Source organism: Nannospalax galili, unplaced genomic scaffold, assembly GCF_000622305.1.
Source record: "Nannospalax galili isolate Female #2095 unplaced genomic scaffold, S.galili_v1.0 scaffold1051, whole genome shotgun sequence".
In the NCBI taxonomy this organism is placed as follows: Eukaryota; Metazoa; Chordata; class Mammalia; order Rodentia; family Spalacidae; genus Nannospalax; species Nannospalax galili.
Window position 1 is genome coordinate 6,513,897 of NW_008331995.1, and position 27,730 is coordinate 6,541,626.

Sequence of the window (27,730 nt, forward strand, 5' to 3'; positions counted from 1 at the left end):
GGAAACACAAAACTTCATTTTCCTTCCTACCCCCTCTCCTCTCTTCCTCCTCCTTTTTACCAATGGCTTTACTTTCCTTATAGAGAACAAAAGATTCTGATTTCCTTGTAGTGCTCTAACATACAGATGAGGTATTGACCCATGACTTTTCAAACCCCAAACCGTAGGCTTTGTTAAGATGAGTTTAATGTGTGGCCTGAGAGAAGAAAGATGAAGATTTTTCTCCAGAGAAGATGACTCTTCTAACTACCGAGAGAGCTCTTCAAAAGCTGTAGCCAGCTCTGCCTCCAAGACCAAAGAGAAAAAGGAAGAGCACACCCTGCCCAGGAGGAAGGAGCAAAAGCTAACATGGTAAAGAACTACAATACTTTCTTGCAGAAAGTACAACAGCCTTTCTCCAGAACTTGCCATGGAAAAGCACATTAATGAGGCATGCTCATTTTCCTGGTACCTTACAAAGCTGACCTCGCCAATGGCACTGGACATGAGCTTGTGGTAGATGAAACTCAACACCCCTCTAACCTGTACTGTCTGCCTCTTTTTTAAAATTTTGTGTTGTATACGAGTGTTTTGCCTGCATATATACATACGCCTTGTATGTATAATGCCTGCAGAGGCCAGAAGACAGCCTCAGATCCCTTTGAATTGGAGTGACAGACCATTGTTAGGCACCATGTGGGTGCTGGGAACTGAATCTGGGTCCTCTGCAAGAGCAGCAAGTGCTCTTAACCACTGAACCATCTCTCCAGCCCCTGTTCTGTCCCCTCCTAACAAACACTGAGCTCATAATGAGCACAAGGCCACACCAGAGAAGAATCATGCAGGCCCAAAGGTGTTCGGCAGAATCTCACAACAGGGCAGTGAGCATCAGGAGGGGCCAGGCCAGTGCAAATGAGGAAGGGTTGTCATAGTCCTTCTGGAGAGGTAGAGACGATGGTCACCACTGAAGGGAACTGCCTCTCTGGTAATCAGGGTTTGGTGCCACTGAGACAAAGATACATAGCCCTGAGAGTCATGCAGCGGCTGGATAAGGGGCTTGAGTTGGGCCTCATTTTCTTTTCTTCCAGATCAGTGGATCTCCATTTTTGGCTACAGTCCCGAGAAACTGTTACAGTGAAGAAACGAATCTACCTCTGGGTGAACACATGCCGTTGTCGCCTCCCTTTAAGAGTTAATCCAGTTGGGAAGATCTATAACCTGACCAAGAGAAGGCCCCTAGAAAGGCAAGTTCACCTTACGCCACACTAAAGAGACAGGTGGACTACTTATCCCTTTAATGAGATATTGCGCCTTCCCTTCCCAGAATTCCCACCCTCTTGCAGAGCCTCTTACAGAGGGCAGCCTGGCTAGATGGTAAGTCTGCCCACTTTTATGAATTGCTAAAAAGAAAAACTTCGCCTTTTCTTCTTTCTCTTTGCTAAGCATGATTTCTCTAACACTTTGGGCTTCACTCTTTCTCTAAAGTTCCCTCCCCACCACATGGCCTCCTGCTGCCCAGGAACTGGCCTCTAAAGGCTTTAACTTAAGCAGCATTGGTTTTGTTTCTTCCTCCTCCTGTGGTAGCTGCTGAGATTTATAGCTTGCTTGCCCCCGGGGTGTTTTTCTTTTAAAAGCTAATCAAACTGTCCTCCGCTTCTATTTGAGCTCCTTCTTAAATTCTTTCATTGAGACTAGGAATCCCAAGAGGGGACCCTGATTTTCCCAGGATCATCTAGCTACCATGAAGGCATCCTCCAAATGCCAGAAACATAAAGGCCAGTACAGCAGCTAAGTGAAGCTCCCTAGACTCCACCTGGCAAGATTCCGGTGCAAAGGAGGCTCTCCTTCCCCTCAGAGAAAAAGAAGGAGCGCCATCACGGATGCTTCTCTATCATCACCCGTCCACAGCCTTCCTAAACCATTCCATCCTCCTTTCTTTTCCTTCTTCGTGTTGTTACCCTTCTCCTCGGTCTGGGTTGAGTTCCTTGTCTCAGGATCACGAAGAGGGACAACCGAGGTCAACAGCAGGACAAGCAAACAGTTTCTTTGGGAAGAAACAGTAACAGCGCAGGGGGCGGGGGGGGGGGGGGGGGGAGTGCAGACTCAGAGAAAGCCTACGGAAGAAAGAACCAGCCAAAAAAGGCCCCAATGAAGAGGAGGAACCAAGAAGCAGAAAGAACAAAGGCTGGTGATCCATTCAGCCCTGGACACTATTTGCTCCTTGGGCTTAAAAGAAAATTGATTGTGTGGAGCTCATGGTAAAACTTCTGTGTTCCCAGTGTCACCAGGGTATACAGACCCTTTTGTTCTTTTGGCCTTGTGACCCTGATTAGCTGCCTGCAGATTAGCTGCTTGGCTCCTAATGCTGATCAACATAGTGGAGTCGGCTGCTGTAGAAGCAGCGATCCATGGAGAGCAGAACAGGATGATGGAAGACAGGGACAGCTGTGCTAGAAATCCCTTGACAGCTGCATCACCAGGCTTCACTCCAGTAGGCAAATGCCTATGACTGCTCAAAATAAGCTTCCTGTGGGCAGCTTTGAGACATAACTGTTACAGAACTTAGAGTCACAGTCTGTGCCCCAACAAGCCAGGCTTAGCATTCCATCCTTGATAAGCCAATTAAAACAGTCAAATTAATAGTGAAAGACGGGAAAAAGAGATTTATTCAATGTGGCCATATTTGGAAAAGGGACAAAGATATTCAACAACAGGTGCCCCCTGCCCCCAAGTCTATGTTCAGGGTCCTGAAGTGAGGTTAAAGTTTAAGTAGAAAGTCAGAAATCTGCACATCTAAGCAGTTCCTGCAAGGTGTGGTTCTTCCCCATCACTGACCCAACATTGTTTTGGCTCCACTCTCCTGCAAAGTGGAGGCTGACAAATCTCTTTCCTAGAGAAGTTTGCTCTCCGGTCCAGGCTTCAGACTTCTCTCAGCAGTAGATTCTTAGGAGAATTCCAACTTATTGGGGACCATTGTCTCGAGAGTCTGTTAGCCAAAGTGAGGGATGGATGCAAGTGTATCTTTAGAGTATCTTTATCCCTTCCAGACCAGATACATAACTCCATCTCACACATGCACATACATGCATGCACTCATGTTCTATTTCAAATTATTTACCATGACTCTTTCCTTTAAAAATATGCTGTTGCATGAGCTAACATACTGGTTTACCTGGTAGAGGTATTTGTTGTCAAACCTGACCCACCACCTGAGTTCAATTCCAGGAACCAGCTCCCAAAAGTTGTCCTCTGACCTCCCAAGCATGTTGTGGTACATGTGTTCACGTGCGCATGCACACACACACTGAATAAATTTTTTTTTTAATTTAAGTACACAGTTGTTCAGGGCATGGTGGAACACACCTTTAAAAGAAAAACACAGTTGCAGAGTATAGTCATATAGTTCATAGGACTCAAACCCCTCCCTGGTCTCTATGACTTGATGTTGGAGATCTCACTTATCTGGCACTGAAATTTAGCAGTCATTTTTGGGCAGGTGGGGGAAGGAGGAGGAGAAAGAGCTAAATAATACACAAAAATAATTGTTAAAATAAGTAAATACAAACAGTATACTCTCTAATGAACCCATAAAATACCAATACTCATAATTCTAATACTTCAGAAAGCAAGGTTGTGTTATCATAGTGACCTCTAGCCACAACTGGTTACTGATTACTTGAAAAGTGATAGGGGTCACATATTTGCATAATTATTTGACTATATGGGATTTTAAAAAATACTAATAAAATCCATTCCGCCTGTTTCTTTGTGTTTTAAGCAGCCATAAAACATTGGGACATGTGTGGGGCTCTAGTTAGCCATTCTAAGCCTCGACTGCCCCCTAGTGTCAGTACTTCATCAATGCAGGAAAAACATTCTTCAAAAGTGCAAAGTAAAAAGAGTGGCTGACACCCGGTTTCTCCGCCCCAAAATGAGCACATTACCATGAGGCCTCACCAAAAAGTAAGAAACAAAAAAACTTCCTGCAATAAAAGTTATTTCCACGCCCTCAATTATTATCTTGGAAGAAACAGAGTTTCCATAGGAAAAATTAAAGCTAAATTAGCCAGTTAACTCAAGTTGTCTGCAATGGCGGGTCAGAAGCTCAGAGCCAAGCTAGAATGCAGCCACTACTCTTCAAAGAATTTATCCAAGGTCACAGTCAGCACAAGAACACCAAAACACACAGCAACAACATGCAATTCTGTGTTGTTGTCTGTAACAGAGAAAACAATAGAAAAACTCAACGTCTGCCCATATCAAGAACCCAGAGCCGGGACTGGAGAGATGGCTCATCAGTTGAGAGTACCAGCTATTCTTGCAGAGGACCCAGGTTCGGTTCCTAGCACCCACATGGCAGCTAACAACCCTCTGTAACCCCAGTTCCAGGGAATCCAATGCCCTCTTCTGTCCTTTGCAGGTACTGCACAACATGTGTGTACTTACGTGCAAGCAATACACTCATACACATAAAATAAAAATAAATTTTTCAAACAGACAAACAATATACTAGTGCACACACACACACACACACACAAACTAAGAGCCACCATGGAGTGGAACCATTTGAAATAGAAAGTATAGGGTTCAGGGCTAGAGAGATGGTTCAGTGGTTAAGAACACTGTTCTTGCAGAAGACCTGGATTCGAATCCCAGTACCCACATGGTAGCTAACAACTGTCCATAACTCCAGTTCCAGGGGATCCAACAGCCTCTTCTGTCCTCCACGGGCATTGCACAACACAGGTACACTTGCATACATGCAGGCAATACACGCATACACATAAAGTAAAAATAATAAAAATTTTAAAAAAGAAAGTGTAGTGTTCGTGGAAGACAGCCAACATGTTCTGCATGCTTCCTAGGCTAACATCCTCGTACCGTCTACATACTGACTCTTGCTTACAACCCACTGAGGATCAGTTTAAATCTCTATTATGGATCTGAGTCCCAAAGAGGTTTCAGAGTCACCAGACATGACCAGCCGCTCTCTCCCCAGCTCCTGGCTCAGCAAGGGGTCTCTTCTACAGCAGAAGTCACTCCAGGCCAGCTTTGTAGGGTTTTTGGCATTCCTGAGCCACTCTGCTCCCCAGCATTGTGAAGCTCTTCTCTCTTTCTAAAGTCTGGGAGGAAACTCAATGTTTATGCAATAAAGTTTCTTTCTTCATTCTCTTCAACTTTTCTAGAGTGGTGATAAACCTGTTTTCCTTATAGACCACAAAGTTTCAAACTCTGAAGACACAGATCACATCCTCTCTAGGCCACCCGCAGCATCCAGCCACTCCTTAGCTGCGCAATTTTTCAGGCTCTGTTGTTTGTATGCCTCTAATTGTGAAAGCAGCCTCCATTCCTGGAGTGTTTACTGTGTGCTAGTCCCTCCTGTCTCCCTGTGTAGTCATTCCAACAGCCTGAAATGAAGTACACATGACTAACATCTTATCTCATAGATGTTGAAACAGGTTCCTAGACTTTAGATGACCTGGGCATAATCACACAGCCAGAATGTGGCAGAACCAGAGAGAGATGTTCGACTTCAGACCCCCAACACGCACTTTTCTGTACCTGGTTGTTAGGTTTTCTAGGTCTTTCCACATAGGTGCACTAGGTAGTCACCAGGCACCTAGCACTTGGTCAAACAGCCAAAGTCAAACTTGTCACTTTCTGGGAAAAATGGAACTACTAAAATGAACACAGAAATCAGTAGCATCCAAGTCCCAGACTTTCTTCCCTCTCAGAAAATTAGCTACATCTGTCTTTTAAGGGAGAATCTAAAGTGTCCATATATTCCCAGAGACAAGTCTCAAGGATTTAAGGAGCTTTGTGTCACAGTGTGATCAAGGCTACATTGGATGAAACCTTCACAAAGGCCTTTAAACAGTTAATCCCACCCCACACCTGAGTTTCTGAAACCGCTTTCTAGCCTGCAATCTTTCAATGGTGTTGTTTTCTGCCCTCTTGTGGAGAAAGATGTTACTGACAGGGAAAACAAAGAGAAAGAAAGAAAGAAAGAAAGAAAGAAAGAAAGAAAGAAAGAAAGAAAGAAAGAAAGAAAGAAAGAAAGAAAGAAAGAAAGAAAGAAAGAAAGAAAGAAAGAAAGAAAGAAAGAAAGAAAGAAAGAAAGAAAGAAAGAAAGAAAGAAAGAAAGAAAGAAAGAAAGAAAGAAAGAAAGAAAGAAAGAAAGAAAAAGAAGGTAACCAAGAGATCGCTGGCTTCCACTTAAAAGGACCAGTCCTGCCAACCGGCTCTTTCCCTTTCTCCATAACCTGGGGCCACTGAAGTTCTGTGAGTGTTCTCCTGCCAATCAGGATGAAAAACAGAATTCTAAAACCACAAAAGGGGCCAGAGTCTTTGTATTCTATGAATCCTTAAAAACTACAGCTTCCAGACTCTTGTGAAAGTTTATAGCGTGATTTGCCTTAAGGAAAGACTCCCACTAGCCATACTGTGAAATTTTGATACTTTTATTTTTACTATTATTTATTTGTATTTTATGTGTATGAGTGTTTTGCCTGCACGGATGTGCACCACGTGCACGCAGTGCCCATGGAGGTCAGAATATGGTGTCAGATCCCTTGAAACTGGAGTTACAGATGATTGTGAGTCACAGTGTGGGTGCTGGGAACTGAACCCAGGTCCTCTACAAGAACAGCAAATGCTCTTAACAACTGTGCCATCTCTCCAGCCCCATGTTTTTATATTTTTTCATTTTACAAAATGATGAGCTTCATGATGACATTTCTATACATGCACATCACACACTTTGCCCGTGTTCATCCCTATTGCCCACTTTTTTAAAAAAAAAATTGTTGAATTTTTTTTCTATTTCATACAGAACATCTCAAACAATCTTGATCATCTTTATACCCCTGTCCCCACTGGCACCGTCCCATAGCCCCCACACACACACTGGAGCCCATATACTCTGTCATCCCTGTTGAGGCCCACTGTGTTATCAGTGACCCTGGCCATTCCCCAGTGCAAGTCTCTCCACTGAGTCTAGCAGCCTATCTAGAGTCCCTTGTTTTGAGCAGATCAGCCCTTCTTCATCTAGTAGCAATCAGTTGCCAACATTCCTTCAGATAAGGTTGGAGTCTGCTGTTCATTTTCCCAGTTCTATGCTTGGTACTGTCTGCCTGCCACTTTTTAAAAATATTTTATTATTTTTATTTTATGTGTATGCAAATAGTGCCTGCATGTAGGTAAGTGCACCTATGTCATGCAGTGCCCACAGAGGACAGAAGAGGCTGTCGGATCCCCTGGAACTGGAGTTACGGACAGTTGTTAGCTACCATGTGGGTGCTGGGATTCGAACCCAGGTCTTCTGCAAGAACAGTCAGTGTTCTTAACCGTTGAACCATCTCTCTAGCCCCTGCCTGCCACTTTTTCATGCTTGAACTAAGGCTGTACTTTGAGCCATGATTAACAAAGCCTATCTCCCATAGGTTTAGGCACCCACCTATCTTCTGTCTCTGTTGTGGCCTGCTGACTGGGCAGGGTTTGTAAAATATGGTTATACGTAATGATCAACAAGCCATTTTCCCAACCCAAGCCATTAGAAAGACCCAAAAAGCCCTCACTAGGGTTTCCAAGGCCACAAGTCCTCTGGCTTGCAGGCACTGACACAAAACCCAGGGAGAGGCAGGAGAATAGGGCAGAGGGTGTGGCAGAGGGCAGAGACTCTGATCTGAAACGTCCAATCAATGACTACAAGATTATCATATGGGAAGAACTAGTTAACAAAGAGAAAGACTGAAAACACGCACATACATACACACACACACACAAAAACACAGTCGAGTTGGATTAAAAGCAGCATGCACCACTGGCATAGGCATGAAGGTACTCCAGAATGTCTAAAATGACCTACAGCTCCTTATGGTACTAAAACACCCACACCTAGGTGGCAATTAAGATGCCAACAGGACGTGACACACATGGAGTTGTATATAGTGCTACATGCAACAGAGTATCTGCAGAAAACCTACAGCATGCAAAGGAGCCAAACAGTACTCCCTTGCCCTAATATAAAGGTCCCAATCCTTTATACAATGGCTCATGAGCTGATCAGCTCTCCCTGTCTCAGCTCCAACCCACTTCCCCACTCTTGAAGTATACCATCTCCTCACACACTCTCACTGGTCCTGCTGCAAGTGTGTGTCTCTGTCTAGAGGCAACAAGAACCTGAACTCCCAACATCAGCAAGTCTCCCGGGACAACATCCCAGGAGCCTTTCTGAACCACCCTTTTCTAGGCCTATATTTTGTCTGCAGCTTGTTCCCACTGTCAGGCATTCAGCGACACACTCACAGTGGGGTGAAAAATCTGACCAGTTTCACAGTACTGCAGTGCACAGCCCCACCTCTTCTGATCCCCCAGCTCCCGTCAGTCGAGCACTGCACTGGTAAGAAAAAGCCACATGGCACTGCAAAGGGGGACTTTCTTCTTCCCGTGATCATTAGAGAAAATGTACAAAATGGAGTGAAAGTGGAGGGGAAGAGGTGCAGGAAGAACAAGAACAAGGACCATCACAGTCCTCCAAGGTCCTCAGTTTACAAAGAGCACTCACAAATCAACAAATAAACAAGGAATACAGACAGTGGAAAAAACAGATAAAGAATAAAAATGGAACCTCAGTATAATGCATCTAGGAAAAAAGCAATACAAGTCAAAATGGGCATCCGTTTCCATTATATGACTGGCAAATTTTAACACAATAGTACCCAGAGTTACAGAGGATGAGAAAGCAAGTACCGTCTATCATGCCTGTCACTGTCAGTGGAAACTGAATACATCTGAAAGTTCCAAAGGGTGCTCTGGCACTCTTAAAAACATGCAATGTGTCATAGGCCTCAGGACATATGCAACAATTCATCTTCTCCTCTCCTTCCTGGGCCTACAGCTATAATATGACCCCCGAGTCAGTTGTGCTCAGGTGACTCCCTAAAGTCAAGTGTGGTCAGGTGACTAAGGCCTAGTTAATGGCAAGGCAGTGAAGCGATGCTTTCCACACCTCAGCCAGACTCATTACCACCTCCCAAGTGAACTGCTCCCTCCTTTACCCATCTCCCCTTGCAGCTGTACCAGAAGAGCACTGCAGATCAATCTTGAAACCCAAGCATTGAAGACAGAAGTGTTCATGGGGTCCAAAACACTGTAGCACAGGCAGACCACCCAGCTAGAATATTTACCCACCACTCATGAGCAAGGATTCACATTTTTGTTTAAGCCTCTGGTTGCTCTATTTGGTCTGTACATCCCAGCAATTAGTTGAAGCTGATTAACACCTTTACATGCACTAACCATCATTTCACTAGCATGAATTCTTCTAAGTCAAGACATGTCCTTGTGCTAATCTAATAACAAACTAGCCCACACTGGGGGGTGACCAAATAACTGATGATATGTCCATACAATAGAGGAACATGCAGTGTTCAAGACAGTAGTAAAAATATTTTAAAACTTCAAATCAGAAGATCTCTAAATCCAATTGTCAAATGGGAAAGAGCAAATTACAAAACAGGGTACATAGTAATATATACATGTGTGCATACACACCTTCCTTTATCTAGAATAGCCAAGAATAAGAGAATGTACCTTTCATACCTGCCTATATTATTTGGAATTTTTCCACCGGCATGTAATCATATAACTGACTGTATGATGAAAAATGAATAAAATTAATCAGATTGATATTTTTCAGTAACCAACTAGATTACAGACATCAGGGTTAGGAAACCTACAAAAGAGTAAAACTTAAAAGAAGGATCCAGGGGCTGGAGAGATGGCTCAGCAGTTAAGAACACTGGTTGTTCTTACAGAAGACTTAGGTTCGAATCCCAGCACCACATGGCAGCTAACAACTGTCCATACTCCAGTTCCAGGAGATTCAACAGCCTCTTCTATCCTCCGAGGGCATTGCACAACACGGGAGTGCTTACCTACATGCAGGCAATACACTCATACACATAAAATAAAAAATAATAAAAATTTTTTTTTAAAAAAAAGAAGGATCCAAAGCCCTCACTCCAGGCAAGAAGGTCACAGAGGGAACATGGTCATCCTCCTAGCTAGGCACAGGGCCCTACAAAAGATGGCTCTCTAGGTAGCATAAAACCTCAGCTATAGCCCAAGCCCATCACTCAGGAGGCAAAGGCAGGCAGACCTCTGTGAGATTGAGGCCAGCCTAGTCTACATAGTGAGTTCCAGCCCAGCTCGGGCTACAGGGAGACCCCATCTAAAAGAGACTGAAAAAACAAAAACAAAAAGTCTCAGCTATAAAATAGTCCTAAAGGCAGAACTCAGTGCCAACTCCTTTGATAGTTGGTGAGTATGGAGCGACAGGCATTGAAATTCCAAAGATTGGGCCTGGAGAGATGGCTCAGCAGTTAAGAGCACTGGCTGCTCTTGCAAATGACCCAGGTTCGATTCCCAGCACCCACATGGTGGCTAACAACCATCCATATCTCCAGTTTCAGGGAACTCTGACCCCTTCTTCTGACCTCCGTGGACATTGCACAAACATAGGTACACCTATCTACATGTAGGCAATACAATCATACACATAAAATAAAAATAATAAATATGCCAGGCATGGTGGTGTACACTTTTAATCTCAGCACTTGGGAAGCAGAGGCAGGCAGACCTCTGTGAATTCAAGGCCAGCCTGGTCTACATAGCAAGTTCCAGGCCAGCTGAGGCTACAGGGAGACGCTGTCTCAAAATATATATATATATATCATATATATTTACTGTTATTATTTTTTGGTCTTTTTGAAATAGGGTCTCAAATATATTTATTATTATTATTTTTGGTTTTTTTGAGACAGGGTCTCCCTATAGACCCAGCTGGCCTGGAACTAGCTATGTTGACCAAACTGGCCTCGAACTCACAGAGATCTGCCTGCCTCTGCCTCCCAAATGCTGGAAAAAAATGTTTTTGAGACAGGGTCTCCCTGTAGCCCCATCTGTCCTGGAACTCACTATGTAGACCAGGCTGGCTTTGAACTCACAGAGGTCCACCTGCCTCTGCCTCCTGAGTGCTGGGATTAAAGGCATGCACCACCATGCCCAGCATAAATATATTTTTTTTAATTCCAAAGATTAAAAACAGAAAACTCCCAACAGCTAGAGAAATCCAAATGTGAAGCATGTATGTGAATCCAAACACATAGAGAAATCCAAATGTGAAGCATGTATGTGAATCCAAATACACAGAAAACCCAAATGTGAAGCATGTATGTGAATCCAAACACATAGAGAAACCCAAATGTGAAGCATGCATGCTGAGACTCCAGAGGAAACCAGCTAGAAGTTCCAAGATGCAGCTGCCTTGTTCTCAGCAGGCTTGGCCTTGTTCAGAGCCCTCACCATCCCCTTTGAATGTCAAGCTTCTGCTAGAATGGAGATGGCATCGGCCTTTCACAGAACAAGGTCATTCTTAGTTTAGATTTAGCCATAGAGCTGACCATTTCCCAAACGTGGAATTGTGCATGTGCATGAAATAAGGATTCTCATAAATATAAAGGAAAATTTTAGTGGTGGCCTATTTCCAGGAAGGGGTGGGGCACATGTTCGTGTGGGCATATGCACATGTGTGGGCAGGTGAGTACACATGTACACATATGTGGGGGCCAAAGGTCAACATCCAGTGTCTTCCTCTGTCACGTTCCACCTCATTTTTGGAGACAGGGTCTCTCCTTGGACCTAGAGCTCCCTAATTCCACTAGGCTGCCTAGCCAGCAAGCAGCAGGGAATCTCTGCTCGGCTCTGCCTCTCCATCACTGGGGCTTCAGATCTGTGCCACAACCTGACTCTTTACTTGGGTGCTGGGGATCCAAACTCGGGTCCTCATGTTGCTTGGCAAGCACTTTACCAACTGTGCCATCTCCCCAGCCCCCTTCCTTTAAATTTGAATCTCTTCCCAACACACCTCCCCCTCTAGCCTGGTTCCTGGAAATCTGTTGATAATGTACCTACTGCCATATTTGATTGACCTCTACTGTAGAAAAGAGATGTGCATTAAACAGTCAGGATTAATGACTTCAAACACTTGGGCCTCCCTGAATGAACTCATTAACCAGTAACCAGCTAGCTGTGCAGGCTCCCTGGCAGTCAAATGGTATTGATTTTATGCTGATTCCTTGAAACTTCAATCATTATTTTTCTCATCTTCTGTCAATTGAAGGGGTGGGGTGTGTGTGGAATTGAGTTGAGAGAGTTAAGAAATTACCTTGAGCCTAAAAGCACAGGTACCCTGAACATGTCAGAGTAAACAAGGAGAGGGTATGACAGAGTGTTTAACTGGGGATGGGTTATCACACTGGCTGCTTTTGCAGAGGACCCTCTCGGGTTCCATTTGCAACACCCACGTGGCAGCTAAAAACTGTCTGTATCTCCAGTTCCTGGAGATCTGACACCCTCTTCTGGGCCCACCATGCACTTATATATGTGCGGGCAAAATGCTCATACACATAAAATTTTTTCAATTAAAATTTTTTTTGAATTAAAAGAAAGAGACTGAAGGCATGAATGTTGTATAGTTGTCTGTCCTCTGCCTGAGCTCACAATCTTGGATTCCATCTTACTCGGGCGACCACTTTTATCCATGTGGCCTGTGATCACCAGTAAATGAAGTGTCTGCTCTCCTTGTAGCCACACTGAGTAGGAACTTTATCAACCTGTCTTCAGGTAAATACTGTGATAATGGAAATCTCTCAGGCCTCATGGAACTCTCAGATGTGCCAGAGGGTTCTGCCCACTGTCACTTTTGTCCAATTTTCTGGGCCTGACGTGACACACAGCAACATGGCAGGTGACGGTCAGGTGGTGGGGAACGTCTTCATGGTGGGCAGGAAACAGAGCAAAGGCCTGAAGGGGATCCATTTCTGGGGATGAAGTAAAGCATCAGGAGGGAGGAAAAGAAACAAGAGAGGGTAATAGAGGAAGAAAGACAAGTATCACATTTTCCTCTATAGATGCAGACATATTTGACAAGAAAGGACAGGGAGACATTTGCAAGGAGGGAGAGGACCAGCAGAGGGGAAAGGGCCACGAGAGGATATGGCAGGGGCAAGTACGAGCAAAGTACAAGGACTTAATGCATGAACACGTCATCAAGAAAACTATTATTCTGTAGATTCCTTTAAAACTAATTTTAACAAGTAATGCACAGACATTAATTTCATTAGAAATTACCAGAAAAACTGCCTCCAAAACTTGAGACACGTGTCCCTTTGGGGCCCATGAAAATGCAGAGACTACCTCTGCTTTTCTATTTCTTTCTCTTTTTTCATTGTTTTTCATTTATTTTCTCCTCTCATTAATCATGTCAATCACTGAATCTTCCCTCCACATATCTCAGAAAGGCCTTAAGTTACCCACAAGTTCCCTTCACTACAGTCATGTGTCAGTTGAAGTCTATCAGGAAGTGTGCCCTGCTTCTCCGGAAGCGGTAAGAGTGTATGCAATATGCACAGACATGCTACTGACTTCCAGTGATTCAGAAAAAGCACTACCAAAATAGAAACACAGAACTGTCCAACACCGCACACAGCACAAGGTGCACGTCACGCTTCCTCAGTTATTTGCATACCAGCCAAAGCTCTTGTCAATTACCTGTGTCTAAAGTATGGACTGCGATGTTTGAAAGAGTTTTATTAATTGATCTCGGCGGTGCATAATGAGCTTAAAGGGCTTACCTGCATGTCCCCGGAGGTGCTGGCTCGAGGCGGACATCAGCTTACAGCACACCATTAACACGTAAGTCAGAATAAGCCAATGGGACAGCAGCACCAACTTAGCATAGACTCTCATCCTGTGGAGAAACAAACCTCTGGTCAATGAGTGTGAAGAAGGCCAGGATCCCCCTCAGACCCCAGCCAGGGTAGCAGAGAAAAGTGGGGCAGAACCTCCAGGGTGACTTCAGACCCCCCCCCACCTCACCCAAGAAAACTGAAAAGCCATCAATCTTCAATTTTCACTGAGCATTAACTTGGTTTTCAATAAATGTCTTTCATAATTAAGTTTCCCAAGTTAACACCACACCTCAGGGAGAAGTCAACTTATGAATCTCTAAGGAACAGCTAAAGCTGCCCTGATAAAGCATGGGGGTCATGTTCTATCAGATCTCAAAACATGGAAAGTATACAATTAAAGCTGGTTTCAAATAAGAGTGCACAGGCTTTCTGCATCTGAAAGAATCTATTTTAAAAATGTGCACAGGCAGCCCAAGAATTTCAGGTTTCTTTGTATATCAAGACCCTCTGCTCTAGAAGATGTGACTCACAGTTCACTACACAAACCTCAAAATTTTGTGGGAAGTAGGAGGCAAGAATAAGTGAATACAAAATAAATTAAGTCAGATATAGGTGCTAACACCTGAAATCCTAGCACTCAACAAACTAAGGCAGAAGGATCGCCATGAGTTCAAGATCACCATTGGTCATATAATGAATCCAAGTCTGCCTGAGCTACAGAGGCGACCCTGTCACCAAAGCCCATAAAGTAGAAGTAAAAATGAATTATCTTGCTGGGTGTGGTGGTATATGACTTTAATGCCAGCACTAGGGAGGGAAGGGCATACAGATCACTGTGAAATAGAGGCCAGCCTAGAATGGTCTACACAGTGAGTTCCAGGCCAGCTGGGGCTACGTATATGAATGGACAATATCAGATTTTTTCTAAGATAATTCAATTCACAATGTAGCTACACACACTATTCTATAACAAAATGAGCAAATAAAAGTGCCATCAGGGGCTAGAGGGATAGCTCATTGGGTAGGAATACTTGCTATGCCAGCATGAGGACATGAGCTGAGATCCCAGCGCCCATGTAAAGAACCTGTAGCCCCAGTGCTGTGGGGGACAGAGACAGGAGGATCCTTGGGGCTTGCTGGACACCAGCCTAGCTCTAGGCTTGGTAAGAGACCCTGTCTCAAGGGAATAAGACAGAGAGTGACAGAGCAGAACACCCAGGATCCTTGAATGACCTCCACGCACACACAGAGGCACAGGCACTCACACATACATGTGCACATATACCACACATACACACACACATATACACACACACACATGCACACACAGGAAAAATACTATCAAAAATGCTTTATTCTTAGCTCTTAATTTTATGACTTTGTAAATATTATAAGGAATATTTAAATATTAATCTTTTTTAAGGATTTACTTTTTATTGTGTGTATGTGTGTGTGTGTGTGTGTGTTCACCACATATGTATGGGTGCCCCAGAGACCAGAAAAGGGTGTCAGATCCCCTGAAGCTAGAGTTGGTTGTGAGCTGTCTGACATGGATGTTGGGAACTGAACTTGGGTACTCTGCAAGAGCATCTCTCTAGCCCCTCAATTTACTATTAAAGCAAAAGTCAAAACATGTGACATTTGAAACCCTAATGAGACTAGATTCTACTTGGCTTATACATGTCTTATAGTGTCTATCATCACCACAAAGGACAAGGAACCCTTCTTTTGTACTCAATCTTGCCTTAGTACTCTCTGGGGATTGGTTCTAGGATTTCTAAGATGTTCAAACCTGTGAATGCTTAAGTCCTTCTATTAAAAAAAGTGCAGCATTAGCCTACAGCACACACATCTCTTGTGTAACCACACACCTCCTGTACAACCACACACCTTCTACATACTTTTTTAAAAAATCTCTAGATTACTCATGATTTCTAGAACAATATAAATTAAACTACAGAAATAGCTGTTCTTCTATACTGCTTGGAAAATAATTATTTTTAAAAGTGTGTATGCAATTTTTTCAAATATCTTTGATCTGCAATTGATCCAATCCAAGAATGCAGAGTCCACAGATACAGCAGGCCAACAATATGCAAAATATAAAAACACTCACTGGCAGACCTAGAAACCTGGCAGATGGGCTGGGTCACTATTTAGGTGACACTTTAGGAGAGGCTAAAGAAAATCCCTTAAGGAAGCCAGCTGCAAGCCCATCCAGAGTGCCTCTACCAAAGCTGATATTCCATGTTTGGGGACAGCCACACTGCAGCCTCAGGGGACCCAGCAACCACATCCCTCCTCCAGGCACAGGTTCGGCCCCAGCCCTCTCCCTCAGCCTATCCTAATCTAGTCAGATAGATCTTTTTTATTTATTATTTTTATTTTTATGTGTATGAGTGTATCGCCTGCATGTGTGTGCACCCGTGCCATGCAGGGCCCACAGAGGTCAGAAGGGTGTGTCAGATCCCCTGGAACTGGAGTTACAGATGAGTGTTAGCCTCCATGTGGGTGGTGGGAATTAAACCCAGGTCCCCTGCAAGAGCAGCCAGTGCTCTTAACCACTGAGCCATTTCTCCAGCCCCCAATACATCTTCTTAAAGAGATAGCATACTACCACTGATCTATGACTGGGTCTGCCTTCGAAGCAGCCAGGCCAGCAGGAGATTCTATGATCATTTTTGAAGACATCTAAGTTAAAGGTGGAGCAAAGCACTAGCTTCTTCTTGCCCTTTTAAACTATCTGAAAGCCCTTTTGAGCTGCTAAATTTGGTGATTTGTTCTACAGCACAGAACTAATATTCCACTCGACCACTATGTTCAGCTGTTCTCTGCTTGAATAAGCAATTGCCACAGATAGAAGTCAAGACACTTGATCCCGCCTGCATATTTGGCATGCACTAATCTTAAAACAAGTTGGTTGCCCACATATAACGTGCAGATTACAGATCAGAATCCAGGTTCTTTAAAAATTACTTCTGGCACCTCTCCAGCCCCCAATACATCTTCTTAAAGAGATAGCATACTACCACTGATCTATGACTGGGTCTGCCTTCGAAGCAGCCAGGCCAGCAGGAGATTCTATGATCATTTTTGAAGACATCTAAGTTAAAGGTGGAGCAAAGCACTAGCTTCTTCTTGCCCTTTTAAGCTATCTGAAAACCCTTTTGAGCTGCTAAATTTGGTGATTTGTTCTACAGCACAGAACTAATATTCCACTCGACCGCTATGTTCAGCTGTTCTCTGCTTGAATAAGCAATTGCCACAGATAGAAGTCAAGACACTTGATCCCGCCTGCATATTTGGCATGCACTAATCTTAAAACAAGTTGGTTGCCCACATATAACGTGCAGATTACAGGTCAGAATCCAGGTTCTTTAAAAATTACTTCTGGCACCCCTAGGCTCCTATTTCTGCAGTACAGGGTGGGTAAACTTGTCTCTATGCTCCCCACCACGTGCCAATGCACAAGGCTCTGTCAGCCCAACTTGTAGCCCTCTCCATTTTTTACCTTTGAGTGAAAGGAAAAATCTTTTGTAACAATTAGATCAATAACTGATTTGGAGGTTAGAAATTGGAATTTTATAGCACTATATAAAAAATAGGATATTCCATTAAAAAGTAATCAAGAGACTAGGGATGTGGCTCAGTTACTAAAGTGCTTGTGTAGCATCACAAAGTTCATTTTCTAGCACTGCATAAAACCAGTCTCTATGATACATGCCTATAATTCAAGCACTCAGGAGGTAAAGGAAGGAAGATCAGAAATTCAAGCTTATCCTCAGCTATATGATGAGTCCCAGATCAGTCTAGCCTCCAAAATATTCTGATCTCATTAGATAGATAGATGGTATATAGATGGAAGATAGATAGATGATAGATAGATAGATAGATAGATAGAGATAGATAGATGATAGATAGATGATAGATAGATAGATAGATAGATAGATAGATAGATAGATAGATAGATAGATAGATGAATGATGGGATAGTGTATGAAGAAATATGAAATTGTTTCCCTTAAATTATATAATTGGTAAATTAACATTTTAAATTGGTATAGGTCCACATGATGTTTCTCTGTGGCCTTTCAAACTGTTCTAGGGCCTCTGTCCCCTCTATGCGTGTGCACTGAACTGGGAGATGGAAGATGTACTTTCACATAGGCCCTTCAGAACTGAGTGGGGGAAGTTTCCATGCAAAGTGAGAACACTGGGGACTTCTGATGCAGATGGCCAAACTAGCAGTTGACAATAATACAAAAATATTATCTCCATTTTTGAGAGTTAGGAATCTGCCAAGTTCTTGTGAAGTCTCCTGCCCTTTGGGGAATCAGCTGAAAGTCTGGGCACTTGGTCCACAAGGCTAGAGTCCTGAGTTCAATCCCCCACCACCACTGGACCAGGAAAAGGAGGAAAACAAAAGGGTCGGCTTGGGTGTGTCCTCACCTAGAGGTTCAATTTGAAAAAGATCAAGTCAAAAGGTCATTGGGTTATTTGAAAACAGTATGTTCTTGAGGCTCTGTAACTGAGGTCACCATGTTCTTACCACTGACCAGGAACTCTCATAGCCTCTAGAGGCTACACCACATCTTTGATGCATGTACCCTCCAAATACTGTCATTAAACTGCTCTTCCAGGAAAGGCCCAGTCCCATCTTAGGGTTAACCCAAATAATTCAGGTGAACTGAGGACAAGCTTACACTAATAATTTAAAAGTCAGTTTATCTAAATCCTTAATTATAACTGTAAAACACCTTCATCTTTGCCCAGTAACTGGAATCTACCCAAGGAAGTGAACTTCTTGGTAACCATGGTCCCTCCCACATTCAAGGGGAGGTTGCTAGTGCTAGGCTTCTGGCCAGCTTCTTTGATCACGCTCCTCTGCTCCACATCATCTGGAATAGGTTCTATTCTCCTGGTTGACTCCAAACAAAAAGCTCCCCAAATCAGAAAAACTCAAAATCCTCAGCCAATTTTTTTTTTTTTTAATCTTTTTGAGGCAGGGTCTCCCTGTAGCCCCAGCTGGCCCATGGCCTCTTCTGGCCTCCATGGGCATTGCATGGCATAGGTGCACTCATATGCATGCAATGAATACATTCATACACACACATAAAATAACTCACTATGTAGACCAAGCTAGCCTTGAACTCACAGTGATCCACCTGCCTCTGCCTCCTGAGTGCTGGGATTAAAGGCGTTCACCACCACACCCAGCATCTCAGCCAACTTCTTATAGGAACAATTCTAGCTACCAGTTTCTGGGGTGAGTAATAAGTACTCTGTTCCTAAAATAAGTATTTGCTTAACAACAGCTATGATTTCCCCCAAGAAATATCAAGATGAGAAGGTACGAGCAGACCAGGGAGCTATTCAGATATAGTCCCATGTCTCCTTAACTTCTACCCGTGGAAAATGCCAAAGCACTTTACAAACTGAAATGATTTCATTTCAAAGCAAAAAGAATGTATTTTTTTGCAAAGACTTTCAGAAAATTTCACCAACACTTGGCTACTTGGTGTCTATTCAAACCATTTTAACCATTTTACCTTGGAGACTTCATAAGATGTGGCTTCAGTCAGACAGAATTATTCCAGAATGTACTCCAGAGTGGCTCTAAGTGCCCCTTTGCAGCTGGGAACGACCATTTCTGCAGCTCCCCAAACTACTTTAGCTTAGAAGATCTATCTTTAAAGAAGGCAAAAAGAAGAAAGATATGAATCAATTATCATTCTAATATTGAAATGAAATGGATTTCCAGTAGCAAAATAATACTTTCTGCCATGATGCCTGTAGCTTCAGGCTAGTCACAGAAGCTGGCAGTTCCCTATCAGTGAAGTGTCCTAAAACTGGGGATGGCATGGAGAATTCTGAAGTCATATTAGTTAAGAAAGTATAGACGATTTTCTGTTTATGTGTGTGTATGTGACTGTTGGTGTGCATATATGTATACAGATGTGCATACATGTATGTGCAGAGGCCAGAGGACAACTTCAATCACGTGTTATTCCTCACATGTCATTCACTAGCAAACTCCGGGGATCTACCTGGTCCCACCTCCCCAAAATTGTGAGGACAAACACCATGCCACCACACTCACTTTTCTTTCTTTTTTTTTTTTCTTTGAGATGGGGACTCCTTGTAGCCCCAGCTGCCCTGGAATTCACTATGTAAACCAGATTGGCCTTACTTTCACAGAGATCCACCTGCCTCTGCCTCCAGGGTGCTGGGATTAAAGGCATGCACCACCATGCTCATTTTTAACATTTTTATTTTTTTAACATTGGTTCTGGGCATCTATTCCAGGTCCTTGTCTACAACCTGATCTCTACCTCCTCCACCTAACACAATAGTGATTTTTAAAAAGAAGTGATCTGGAGCTGGAGAGATGGCTCAACAGTTAAGAGTACTGATTGCTCTTCCAGAGGACCTGGGTTTGATTCCCAGCACCTGCATGTAACCATCTATAACTCCAATTCCAGAGGATCTGATGCCCTCTGTTGACCTCCATGGGCATTGCATGGTACAGGTACACTAATATGCATGCAGGCAATACACTCATACACACAAAATAAAATTAATGAATCTTTTTTAAAAAAGAAGTGTTCTCAGTAGCACAACCGTTCATGGTTTGAAAGCCCAAAACCATTTACGACGCACAGTTTTACTCTCCTTGCTTCATTTACCACTCTATAAAACAGAAATCTGAGATAATTAATTCCCAAAGGTTAGGAAATTTGCCAGTGCCCACAGAACAGTGGACAGCCATGTCCAAAGACCTGAATCCCTAGATTTTGGTGACTGACACCTGAGGATGATGTTAAACCATCTTCAAGGTTCCTTTTTGAAAGCATTTAATGGGAGGGAGAAAAAAGTCTTTCCAACATAATTCACTTAACCAAAATATAAAGAATATTTGTGAATACATAACTAACACTCAACATCCTCCCAAAATGCACCATAGGAACTTTTTCAACCTATTGAAATCATTTTAGAAGAATTTAATGATTCCAAGGGCCAGAGAAAATCTCCATGGTGAAGTGCGTGCTGGGCATGCATTAGGCTCTGGGTCCAATACCCAGCACTGCATAAAATAAAAATGGAACCTGTAATACATCACCTTCCACACTGCTGAGTGAAATACTTCTCTCTCAGGGGTGCAGACCAAAGAAAAATAATCACCTGCACTAATAAACACTGATATTTAATAAATCTGATATTACAAATATCAAAATGACTTTCAAAATACCATCTTGTTGCTTTAGAATCCTCATAAACCGATTACAAATCCACCACCAGGCCCAAATGAGATACCTCTCTTCTTCAGCTATCTCAACAATAACCCCCACAGTTGACTGGGGAACCCTTTAGGTGATACACTTCAAGACCCATTCCTTTGGGAGCTACAGGAGACAAAGAGTATGCCCAGAAGAATTCATTCACAAGAGAGAAATGGCTTTAAAGAGCTGCATAGATGAGTTACTCGGGGGAAAAAACAACTTTAAAATGTTCATATCCCAGGTCCTCCAAATTTCTGAATTATCTATGTCCTCATGTCCACCCAAGGGCATGACATGACCTTCTGCTATGGGAAGGAACTATTTCTCAAATAATCTATCAGAGCCTATCACAATGAACTCCCCGCATACTGGAAACAAAAATGACCTTTCCTAGCTAATATTTATCTTGTTTTTTTCACATAAAAGGAACCACTGATTGTTTCTTTTTTGACTCACTAAAAAAATGCATCCATCAGTAAAGAGAAATGCAATCTAATAGCTTATATGGGACTATGAGTTTAATTTTATTCATTCATTCAGATTTTCCCAAAATGCACCTTGGGCATTTGCTAAAAAAGGATTAACTCTTCCTGGTCAATTTAAATCTTAGAATTCCAGACCCCCAGAGTATATGACACCCAGAGCAGTCACTAAGGAACATTTTATTTCTCTCAACACTTATCAACTACAATACAGTTCTTTCTTTGAGATGGTATCTCATGTAACCTAGGCTGGCCTTTAATTCACTGTGGAGCTAAGGAAGACCTTCCATTTCTAATCCTCCTGCCTCCACCTTTTCAGTACTGAAATTATAAACATGCACCATCACACCCAGTCAACTGAGCTACATCCCTGCTAACCTTGCTATAGCACTTAGTTTCAAAACTCATTTATTTTTTTAAAGACTTCAGAATTCTCAAAGATAAAATACACTATCTACATCTACACTAAAAAAAATTTTAATGTTTTAAGAAATGTGTCTGGTCATTCTCAGAATGAACTAAAAGGATACAGAAAGCATCTGGATGCTGGGCTGTGCTTTTCATCTCTCACCTGATAGGGTGACATTATACACAACAAGTCTCTTTTCCACTACAACAGAGGAGAACTTTGAGGTTCCCAGGCAGAAGAGATGATTCTTCAGATGTTTAATTTATTTCTGTGTTACAGAGCATAGAATGCTGCTTGCCCTTGATTTCTTATCAAGGAAATGGAGAGGCTGTGCCTTTCCCTTCTCTTGATCTACCCACCTTCCCTGTTAGTGGGGTGAGATCCCAGGAGAATGATTCTTTCGGAATACAATCACTTGCGAGCACCTCTCTGCCATCTCTGCCACACCTCCTCCTACTCATACACATCAATCCCAATAATGTTATGATTTTGTTCATTCTAAAAACCTACCATGATAAAAAGTATTAATTTCAAGGCTGGGTGTGGTGGCACATGCCTTTAATCCCAGCACTTGGGAGGCAGAGGCAGGCAGGTCTTTGTGAGTTCAAGGCCAGTCTGATCTACATAGTGAGTTCCAGGACAGCTGGGACTACAAGGAGATCCTGTCTCAAAAAGACAAAAGAAAAAGTATTAATTTCTTTTTAATTTTGTTGTTGCTTTTTGTTTTGTTGTGTCGAGACATGGTCTCACTCTATAGCACTAGGTAGCCTAGAGCTGGCTCTATAGACCAGGCTGGCCTTGAACTCACAGAGATCTGCCTTCCTCTGCCTCTCAGGTACTAGGATTAAAGGAGTGAACCACCAGGCCCAGCCCTCAGCTCTTTTTAAATGGGCAGAATGGTCTGAAACCTATATCTGATTTGGAAGAAAACTCAGACCAACTCCTATACTAGAGACATTTTTTTAAATAATTTCCTTATTATTTTTATTTTATGTGTATGTGTGTATTGCCTGCGTGTAGGTAAGTGCACCCATGTCGTGCAATGCCCGTGGAGGACAGAAGAGGCTGTCGGATCCCCTGGAACTGGAGTTACGGACAGTTGTTAGCTGCCATGTGGGTGCTGGGATTCGAACCTGGGTCTTCTGCAAGAACAGCCAGTTTTCTTAACTGCTGAGCCATCTCTCCAGCCCCTATACTAGAGACATTTTACAACATAACTGCTCTGTTTTTCTTTAAAAGTCTCTAGGTCATAAAATACCAACTTTCCACCATCCAAAGAAAGAATAAGATTATTCCAAATAAAGAGGAAGACGCAGCAACACATCTGATCTTAAACAAGGAGAGATGAATGCCTGGCCACCCCGGAGTGAATGGTGCACACAGAGCCACAAATGGGATTACTACAACAATCACTGATATCCAAAAAAAAACATGAGCTAAAGTGCAGTGCCAAATAAACAGTCCAAATCCTGACTTTGAGTGTCGCTATTGCAGTTGAGAACATGTCCTTCTTATTGAAAAACTCTGAAATACTAAGAGGAAAGAAGCCAGTGTCTCTAACTCATTTCAAATGATTCCCAGGAAAATAGGAAAAAGGAAGGAAGATGGAAGGGGGGGTGTTTAGGATGAAGGGGGGACTGAGGGAGATGGGAAGGAGGGAAGAGTGAGTGCTTGAGTGAGTGAATGAATGAACAAATGCAAGGTGACTGGTAAATAGATAGTAGGTGGGAACCCTTTGTTCTGTTCTTCCAATTTTCCATTGTCAAAAGTTACATCAAATTCAGTTACATCATATTCATTTAAAAAGGCATCAGTTTATTAGATAAACTAAAAATGACTGACATCCCTGATTACTAACCAATGAGAGTTGACAATTTGAACATCATAGTTAATTCAACTCAGCAAACAAAGAGGAGGCCTATTTGTTTTATTTTAAAATCTCTTACTAAGCCAGGAGGCAGTTCAGCAGGTAAAGATGCTTGCTGCCATGCCTGACAACCTGAATTTGATCCCTGGGATCCACACACCATGGAAGGGGAAACCCAACTTCAGCAAAGCAAGTTGTCCTCTGACCTCCATGTATATGCTGTACAAGCACACACACAAAATAATAAATAAATAAATGTAATATTGTTAAATAAATAAATTCTTACTCTTGAAAGACATGGTGAAAAATTCCTATAGTCCAAGCCTGAGGAAATGAGGTAGGAAAATCAGGAGTTCAAGGTAATCTTCACCTACATAATGAGCTCCAGACCAGCCTGAGCTACATGAGATCTTACCTCCCCTGCCTCAAAAAAAAAAAAAAAACCAGACAGAATCTTATACACAGCAGCACTATATGCCAAGCACTCAAACATTGCATTAGCCATTTTAAAACCTTAACTCATACTGGGTATGGTGTACTTGGCTAGGTAAGACAAGAGGATCAAGAGTTCCAAGCTAGCCTGAACTATAAGACACTATATCAAAATGGAGTTAAAAGAGACTTAGGGAGGCGGCAGTTCAGTGATAGATTACTTGCCTGACATGAATAAGGTCCTTTGTTCAATACCCTGTATGGCAAAATAAACAGACAAATAAAGGAATGAATAGACACTCATTTAAAACTAGGACATATTTCTGTCCACTTATGGCATAGGAAGGACCAGGGACTTGTCTGATATCACTCAGCTAGTAAGTAAATGGCTGCATTCGGATTCTGATTCTAGTCCACTGACACCAAGACACCAAATGTCTGAAATCTTACTAGAATATGTATTTACTAATATATTTGTGAAACATGTCAGTCTCTTCCCATGTTTTTAGTAAGAAGACTGAAAATCAATTCATCTTTCCCCAGTATCTGAGGCACTGACCAGCAACCTCTGGGACTCAATCTGCAGAAATGGCTGTATTGACTTCATGAGCAGATGCTGGGATTGAGTCCTTGTTAATTTATACATTAACTCTTGCCTCACCTTGGAAAGCTACTGAAAGAGAGAGGGGCAGGTTTCTGATTTATCACAGACTCACGGAAGGGTCGCTAGCATCACTTCCTAAATTAAGATCAAACATGCAAGAATTATACAGGTTCTGAGGACTTGAGCCACCATGTTTTCAAAGGGGTAGAACACAACTGCACTTCTGACCAGAAGTCTAGAACATTTCATTGGAAATAAAGTATAGCAGCATTTATGAAGGCCAAATGGCTTCTATTGTCTATGAAGGAATCTAGCACCAAAACGAACAAAAAAAAAAAAAAACCAAAAGGATTTTTTTTTGGTCTGTGCATGCACTCATATTTATTACCTGAGAGAGTCCAATTAAGAAATATTTTTGAAATAATCCATCAAGGCAGAATCTGGCTTAACAGCAAGCAAACAGTCCGAGTGCCTCTCCTGCCTGGCCACTCCTAGGGAAGGTCTCCAAGGGCATCTTGCATCAGCAGCAGTGTGGAAAGGACTGATCATTAGCTGTTTACAGACTCGCCACCAGATCAGCTCTGACCTCCAGGGCTAGCATCTACTGGGATGGCCTGATAATTTCTATTCTCAGCCCTTGGGTACCAGGTGCAAGTAGGAATAATTCTAAACGATGCTGTAAGAGGCAACATGCTACAGAGTTTGATGCATAGTAAATCACTTTTCCACACTTGTTCCCACTCAAGACAGAAGACAACGCGAGTGGAAAACTATTTCATAAATATGAAACGTGGATTTGAGGATCCCAAAAGGCTTTTTTTCTTTATTTTTATTTTACGTATATGTGTGCATTGCATGCATGTATGCAAGCATACCCATGTCGTGCAATTCCCACAGAGTACAGAGGGCATCCAATCCCCTGGAACTGGAGTTATGGAGAGTTGCTAGCCACCATGTAGCTGTTGGGATTCAACCTCAGGTCTTCTGAGAGAACACTACTCAGTGCTCTTAACCACTGAGCCATTTCTCTAGCCCTAAGGGTCTTATGAGTGGAAGCAGAGGGAAAAAGCCAGTCTCTGAAAGTGATGTCTCACCAGACACTCTGAAAGGCAACTTGACTACACAGAAGGACCTATCACATCTCCAGACTGAAACCAGGAAGGGTGCTTCCATTTCCAGCCGCTTAAATAACAACTGCGTTGAATTCTCTTTGGAAATTTGCAAACAGCTTTTCCACCTAAGAATGCATGGCCAATGGAACCTCCCTGTGGCAAATTTTCTGAAAGAAAACAGGTTTTAATGAACTTCTTATGCCTGAGAATGTGTTGATGAAAGTTAAAAGACTCGAACAGGTGACTAACATTTACACCAGTGTAGTTCCAGCAATGACACATAGCTGAAGTCTCCATCGAGCCCTCATTTATGATTAGCTCATGATGCATGGAATTGCTTTGCCACTTAGAGTGTGGGCATTGCCCTATGTTAAAGCAGCCTAGTTTTCTGCCAATACATGGTAGATGCATATCACAAATTACTTTTTATGGCTTCCTTGAAAACATCGATGAAGAATTTAGTACTGGACCATTTTACAACATAGTAAAGTATGCTATAAATGAACCATTAAAGGCAATAACTGTGTCTATTAAAAATTAAAGAATTTTATAAATGGCATTTTAATTTCACATGTTATCAATACCTTCTGATCTAAATGACAGGGTAGAGCTCTTTAAGAAGGCTCTTCTAATTGAAGATGATTTAAATTAATTAAATATACATGCTATGGCCCTATATGGCTCACACTCTACTCTTAAGACCTTAGAAGTTCTTTCAAACTAACCGGCATCTTCATCTCAGTACAGTGGCAATCCTTTGTAACAGAAATAGGATCAAACAGTATGTTTTCTTAATGAAGATGACCATGAAAACTACAAAAGCAATTACTCTATGCAGCAACCCTTCATCAGGAGCTAGAACACTTACAGCAGAAGAAACAATCTGGCAAGTAACAGAAAATAGAATGCACTCACGAAATTCAGCAACACTCAGCACAGCCACCCAGCCTGCCATCCAAGCAAATTAGGCAGGTCTGGGGCTGAGCAAGTATGACCGGTGATGGCAATTTAGCCGTAAATCTCTCAAGGCCTAATTATCCTACTGCAGAGGCTTGGTTTCTTTTAATTAGACTAGTCTTTAACTGGAAATTTTTCCTCTCATTTCTCATTTTTCAAATAATCAAAACAGAGTGACAGGGATTCTAGTTATCATAATAAACGACCCACATAGCATATTGAAGGTGATTCATGGATTACCAAGCACTGACCTTTAATCCAAAAAGTGTCTGTGGTATGAGCTAACCTTGCCATCAGGCAATGTTTATTCACAACACTACTGATAAATATTCATAACAGTAAAGCAAGCTGGAACAGCATCAGTAACAGCAGCTCTGCTGCTATTAGTACTTACCAGGGATGGGTAGAGGCCTGCCGACATAACTAGAATGTGAGCCTCCAGGACAGGGAATATATCCTATTGCTTCTGACCCCAGTCTCGAGGACAACTTCCCCACATATCATGGGACTTAAATGTGCATTGTTCATACAAGTAGCTCCCCTATCAAATGAATGGCCATTTAACCAGGAAGTTCCCTCAAATTCCTCATCTATTAATTAACAGAATTTAACTAGCTAAGAGCCCAGGCCAGGTGCCTTCCAGTGTTAGCTACTGATGCACAGAGCATTTTTAAAGGCTTAGAAAACATATAGCCCATGGACAGATCCTCACACTAAATTCAGCCATAGCAGGATCGCATAGCAAGACAAAGCCCACTGTAGACAATATTGGCCACTTTAATCCATTAGTGGGATAAATGCTTCTTAAAAGCTTAATCTAAACCTCTATTAAATTTTCAACCTTAAAATTATCTT

General features: G+C 42.4%; 1 protein-coding gene across 1 annotated transcript in view; it reads right to left on the minus strand.

The window, feature by feature from the left end:
• The window catches only part of Tafa4 (TAFA chemokine like family member 4), a 187,088-nt gene extending 167,778 nt beyond the window's left edge, over nucleotides 1–19,310 (minus strand). Inside the window, exons 1-2 of the mRNA XM_008827151.2 lie at nucleotides 19,282–19,310; nucleotides 13,677–13,792 (exon numbers count right to left, since the gene is read on the minus strand). Coding sequence (XP_008825373.1) covers nucleotides 13,677–13,792; nucleotides 19,282–19,295 — 130 coding nt within the window. The 5' untranslated portion in view covers nucleotides 19,296–19,310. The remainder of the gene's footprint in view (nucleotides 1–13,676; nucleotides 13,793–19,281) is intronic.
• Nucleotides 19,311–27,730: the final 8,420 nt, after the last annotated feature.